Below are 6801 nucleotides of genomic sequence, written 5' to 3' on the forward strand. Positions count from 1 at the left end.
CGAGGGTCAGCATCAGAAAAGTTTTAAATTATTATGATTCGAAGAATAAATTTTAGAGAAGAAAATAAACCTAGTTAATACCATCCTTTCTGATTCTTACTCTTTCTTTTTATTTATTTTTTTTTTTGTATCTTTAAAAATCTACTTACGTGGATACGTTAAAATCTAATGTTGTCTAGCACTTTTGCTTTCTTTTAGATATATTGAAATCTTAATCTTGTGTTATATTTTTGCTCAGTTTATTTTCATTAACTTTTTTTTTTACCATTTCGTATGGTGAAAATCAATGTTATTCTAAATATAAAACATTGGTAAAAAGAATTTTCCAATGTTTTGTATTTAGAAAAATTAATAAACATTATTTTTTTTTGAATTGTCCTGGTTATAATAAATATTGAAATATTCATTTTTTTAGAAAAAAAAATATTTATTAGTTTTATTTAATTTCTGGGGATATTTCCGTATCCTGATCTGTCGCGCCAACTACAATCGCCAAAGTGCCAAATAGATTTTAAACGTGCAATTTTATTTTTTTTAAAAAAACACGTAGAAATTTGTCTGGGGGTGGCTGCGAGTTATACCTTTCGATTAATAATGTTTTTTTTTTCAATAATGTTTTTTTTTNGGGTGGCTGCGAGTTATACCTTTCGATTAATAATGTTTTTTTTTTTAGTTTCTCGCGGGCCACTGCCCGGAAGTTTCCAACACTTGGTGATTATTCTGCCACAGATCACAATACGGAAATATCCCCTAATTTCTAATGTGAAAAGAACTAAATAATAAATACTTCATAAATGATACCACTACAAAAAAAAAATTGTAGTGGTAGAATTATTTTTCAAATATTGCCTAACTCACAAATTATTGAGTCTGTATACAACCTTTATCGACAGTGCCTCCAAAAATATTTTGACTTTTTAATTATCATAATGCTTTTCTCATTTAGAATGTTATGAAAGTTGCAGGTGCAAGAGTAAATCACATGGCATCAGGGTATGTATTATGTACTACTTAATATCTATTAAAAGTAAAAAAAGCACATTGTATAATATATTGTTTATTTTTTTAATATTTTTGTTTAATTCTGTGAATATATAATTTTATTTTAATTTATTAGTACATAGGAGTTTGTTTAAAAATTTAGAAATTGAAGTCCGTAAATATTAATTACTATAAAATAATTGGCATTAAATATACATTTCGATTCAAAGCTTTAGATGTTAAGATGTTAATATTCAATCATATTTTTGGGGATTTTGACAGTACTTATTGGAACCATGTGTTGGCGACTGTTTCTCTGAGTTGTCGCCAACACAAACATTAGTCCCTTTGAATTTTAATATTGCAAAGCATTATAAAAAAACAATATTGATACTTGAAAATGTGTCAAGATAGTTATTAAGCTGAACTAATTTATATAATTTTTACCTTGGTAATATTTTTGTTTCTGAATAAATTTATTACTTAATGTAATAATATTGTATAATGTTCATGATATTATCTTTTTAAAATGTTCACAAAAATTATTTTATTCGATATGTATAGTTAACTAAAAAGCAAGAATAGGAAATTTATGTGGTAATTACTGGCCAATAGAGGTTAATTTATTGGTATCGCCTTTTTGCGTTAAAAATACCGTAATGATTTTGTTTCTAAATTGTGATGAAATATGCTTATATTTCTTTGTTTTAAAAGTATTATTAATAATATATGATATTATCATTAAAAAATATTATATTATTTATATATTATTATTATAACATATGTTTTAACAAAAATTAATAGTTGAAAAAAAGGAATATATAACAGATTCAAATTTAGACTTGTTTTTCTCATAATTTTAAACTTCTGTTTCAAAAAAAAATATATAATAACTACTTCTGAAAAAATTTGTGTATTACTTAAACATGAATTATTTAAAATAGAATTTCTGCAACTGTTATTATTATTTATCTCTGTGTTCTTTCATTGTTCATTCTCTCCTTAATTTTATTTTTTTATTTGATTTGCCTTTTTTGATAAGTAAACCATATCCTTTAATCATTACCACATTTTTTTTTTAATTGTTAAGCTTTTTTTGGAAACATAACTGTTATGTGTTTAGTTACTATATTTGTCATTACCATTCCCACCTCATTGTCATTCGGTACAATTGCTCCAAAGACGAAATACTGCTCCTGCCTTTTTATTCCCATTTCATCTTTCAGCAAAGAAACAGAATCAAACATCTACCTACACTTTGAAGAGTTTCTTTTCGTCAAAAATAAATTTTACTTTATGTCTCAATAAAAAACAGAGTTAGCTACATCTAAAAAGAAGTTGAAACGAATCGTCAATAAAAGGGAGTAGAAAAGGTAGTAGCAGTGATCAGAACTGATGTGCTACAAGTACACAACTATTGTAATTACTATTTTTTTTATAGTTATGTGTAATATAAGTTGTAGTGTAATGTAAGATTAAGAATATTGCCTATTTTTTAGTAGCTAATCAAAGTGTTATCTAAAACATTTTTTTTTTTTTGTACTTTAGGAAAACAACTGAAGATGCTCCTCCAAGATTTGATAAAACTCTGGAAGATTTTTTTTCAATTTGCAATCAAATTGAGCTTCATTTGGTAAAAATATTAGTATAATTATTTTCATTACTTGATGATGAGGTTTTTTATTGTGTGTTTCAGATAAACTTTTAATTTTCCTAAAATGTACTAAAACAATAATGATACCTTAAAAGCTATCATAAATATAAAATGCTAACATAAAAGGAAAATTCAAAAATCTATCATAAAAAGAAAATAGAGGAATAGAAGAATTTTTATTAACAAAAAATGTAGCTGAAAAGAAATTTTGCACTGCTATTATTAAAGAAACATTTTAAAATTTAAAAATTCATTTAATTAGCAATTCTCACTTGAAAAGATGCTTCTTGAAATACAGGAATATGCCAAAATTTAGATGGAAATTTTTTTTTATATATATTTTATGAAATTTGTTTATTTCAATAAATATTTTATTTTCTTTAAAATATCTAAAACAATTATAAAAGGTCTACATACTATTATTTTACTCAATTTAGAAAACTAATCCAAAAAGCAAAGTAAATTAGAAATTACTTGTTTCAAATATATGTTCTATATTCTTCAAATAGAAACTTAATTACTTAGAAAATACTATTTTATTTTTTATGACCGTAGTTGAACAACCGACCCAATCTTATGGGTTTATGACTACTAATGTTCAACTCTGTAACCTTGTGATTTTGAACCCAATTCAGAAGACAGGGGAACTCCTGGATCGAGTATTAGGAGAAATTTGCCTTCATGGAGGACTTTTTGATAGGACGTGGGGGCATTTGTGTTACACGGAGAAAACGATCACGAGAACCTCCCACGGTTAGCCTCACGGCGAGGGGACTCCCATGCCGTGAAGAACCCATGATCATATGACCATGAGGATATTTCACGTCAGCACTGTGGGCAGTGCAAGCCGGATGCGGAATTCGTATCGACTGGGATTCGAACTCGGTTCGCCTCATTGGAAGGCGAATGCTCTATCCCCTGAGCCATCATGGCTCAGAAAATACTACTGTAAAAAAAAAAAAAAAATTCAGGTGTATTTCAATGGACTCTGAAACAATTTCATAGAAGGGGAATAGTTTAAAGTTTAGCACAGTTGAATCTAGTGACTAAAATTCGTATTAAGACTTCCAGGTTACTATTTCCACTTTGTTTTTACGTCTAAGCTTAAAAAAACATGACATCCGAAGTTATTATTACACTTGAAGCTATTGTTTGCCATATGACTTACACAATTTACCATTCAATTTGTAAATCTATTTAACTTTAGCTGAAGTCATAAAAAAAGCTGTAGATAACACTCAGAACATGACAACCCTTGCCCTTTATTTATGTCTTGACTTATTAGCTTGGTTAGACATTGCCTGAACATAAGCAGGGGTCTGTCCAGGCCAAATTTACTACCGATTAGTGGTACCTTCACAAATTCAACTTTAGGAAAAACAGTAGCTTCACAAAATTCTTTTTCTTAAGATTTTATTTTTGTATCTTGTAAGAAACGATAATTCCATATTTTTACCATATTTTTGTGTTGATTTATTTAAATAATTTTTAATTTTCACAAAATAGGTACCTCTCAGAAAAGCCTAGACAGGCCCCTGATAAGTAGAGTTATATATTGGATATTTTCAACATTCGATTTTGATTTTAAAATCTTGTTATTGTTTACATGGGTGCCACTCTTCAGTCCTGGGAACTGAAATCAGTCTTGAGAAAAATCATTGGACTAGATTCTATTAATATCTCTTTCCCATTTGTTTACTGAAACTTATTTTCTTTTTCTTAAAAATGTAACATATTTTCTGTTAAAAATAAAAAGAATTAATTTTTGAGAAAACAATTTTATTTTTCTCAATTATTGCAGGACCATCAAATAATAATGTCACACTGCAATGAAAGAATGAGATTTGTACTATTGCTGAATCTAAATTTTTTTAAGTTGCCTTCCTCCTTCCTAATGCATTGGCATGTTGGCTGAAGATAAATCAGTATTTATTTATTTTTAAATTATAGTGCTAGAATGAAAAACAATGGTGAAGCGAAAAATAAGTAGAGATATGAATGGTCTTAGAAAAATTTAGTGGTTTTATTATTCAGATATAGGTGTGGAAAATATACACAATTAGCTTCTATTTTTGGTTTGTTTGCTAAAAATTAATTAAATAAATAAAAATATTAATAACAAATGATGGAGGCCATTATAGGGGATAGGTAAATTTGGGATCAGTGAGTTATAAATCTCTGAAAATTCCAGTAAACAATACTGTATCATACTAATTTGTCAAAAAATAAGTTTAGTCTTGAAATTTTTATAGAGTGGCACCCATGTATTTACCATCAACTAAGATGCTATTTAATTTATTTTTATGTAAATTTTATCTAGAAAGCAATTCAAGAATGCCACATGCAGCATAAAGACAGCATGCAGTATTTGCCTCTTCATATAACTCTGGGGAAACAAGACACTTCTGCTGGGTCCCTCACAGATGGCAGTTTGTCTTACACTCAGTATGTTAGTACCGTGAAAGGACAAGTCAATTTTGCTAAGTCTGTACAAGATATTCTTACAGAGGGTGTTCGAAAAGTTGGCCAACCTTTAGCACCTGAGTGAATCCATTTATTATGGGTGTGAAAATATATTTAGGAATTATTAACAGTTTAATGACTCTGTGAATCTCTGAAAGGTCTCTGAATTCATAAAACCTACTTGTAAAATTATTATTAAACAATTGTTGTTTGTAAATTTGATCTTGTAAATTGTTCAAACAGTTTAATTACAGTTGGAGATAATTTTTTGTTTCATATTGGTAAAATTGCATTTCTAATCCAATAAAAATCTATCTTACCTTCATGTAAAATATTACACAAAATGGCTAAGTTATTCAAAATTGAAAAAAGGTTTGTGTTTAGGGTTTCCCGCAACCTAATAATACTAAAAACAAGTTCTTTTTTCCCCCAGATGCTGAAAAATATATTCAAGTTGAAATGCTATTTTATGGCTTTATCTTATTCAGACGATATTTTTAATCCTTTAAATAATTTATTATTCAATAATCTAACTAAATATTTGAAGAAAAAAAATAATCATTGATCAATAATATAACCTTGATTAAACTAAATAAGGAAAGGAATTTTTAAAATGCATATAAATTTAATTTTTTAAAACCTTCTTATGTTTCTACTTCATATAAATAAATAAGAAAGGGGTGCCCCTTACATAGAACTTCAGAAAATGTGAATTAAAAGAAACATGTGCAGAATAGCAAACATGCTATTCCGCACACATTCATATCATGATTAGAAATTATCTTCTTTTCTAACTGTATTTTTAAGTCCGCAGGAGTGGTACTCATGTCTTGGAAGATCATCTTCCCCTTTGCTGTGCTATCTTAAAGAAGAAAAAAAACTGAGACTAATTTGTCCTTTATTAATAATTGGGAAATAAAGTTTAAAGAAAAAGATCAAACTTCAAAACAAAGATTGTATTTGCGAATTACTGTAATTTCTATTATGCAGGTTGTATTATAACTAACTTATTAATTAAGCAAAGCAAACACTCTACATTTATAGATTGAATATTTTACCAAGAGAACATTATTCCAATTGTGTGAGAGATTATTGTGGTAAAGAACACTCACCAAACAGCAAGTCGGCTTAGAAATTGCAAACGTAAGGAAAGTGAAGTAACTGTTCTCAACCTTAGTAGTTGATTCAGTTTTATAAAACAAAGAGGTTTCATAAAGTTGCTTATTTTTTTCTCTAAAAATTCATATCAAACTGAAACGTTTTTGTGACAAATACATCATGTTCTCCATATGTATATTATTGAACAAAAAACATTTATAGATTTTGATCAAAAATATTTCTGTATTCTGGAAGATTTCGTTCAAGATTTCTCTCGTCATTGATGTTTATTTCTCCCTTTACAATTGTAAGAGTGATAATTTTTAGTGAAGAAATAAAATAACTTTTATACAGTCTGATTTCTAATTATTTTTTATGCTTATTTATAAGTCATTAAGATAATATTTTAGATTTTAATAAAAAAGAAAATCAGAAAATTTCTCTTTTTTTTATTTGAATATAATCTGTTATTACAAGCATATAAACTTTTCTTTTTTTTTGTCATAATAACAATGATTTATTTGTAATGAGTGTCTCAACCTAGAGTGTTGAGGTCTGTCTTCGTGCAACAAAAGTTTAATGGCAGCACTCAGGCTAACTCTGAA

The 6801-nt window shown here is 27.6% G+C and overlaps 1 protein-coding gene across 1 annotated transcript; it reads left to right on the plus strand.

The window, feature by feature from the left end:
- Positions 1-946: 946 nt before the first annotated feature.
- LOC107439599 (mediator complex subunit intersex) lies at positions 947-6552 on the plus strand (the record flags this gene model as incomplete). Its single annotated transcript, XM_043048638.2, is given in 3 exon segments — positions 947-993; positions 2530-2614; positions 4956-6552. Coding segments are annotated over 3 exon segments (360 nt in total), but the record flags the coding sequence as incomplete, so codon positions are not given.
- Between the last annotated feature and the right edge of the window lie 249 nt (positions 6553-6801).

Source organism: Parasteatoda tepidariorum, chromosome 3 (assembly GCF_043381705.1).
Source record: "Parasteatoda tepidariorum isolate YZ-2023 chromosome 3, CAS_Ptep_4.0, whole genome shotgun sequence".
In the NCBI taxonomy this organism is placed as follows: Eukaryota; Metazoa; Arthropoda; class Arachnida; order Araneae; family Theridiidae; genus Parasteatoda; species Parasteatoda tepidariorum.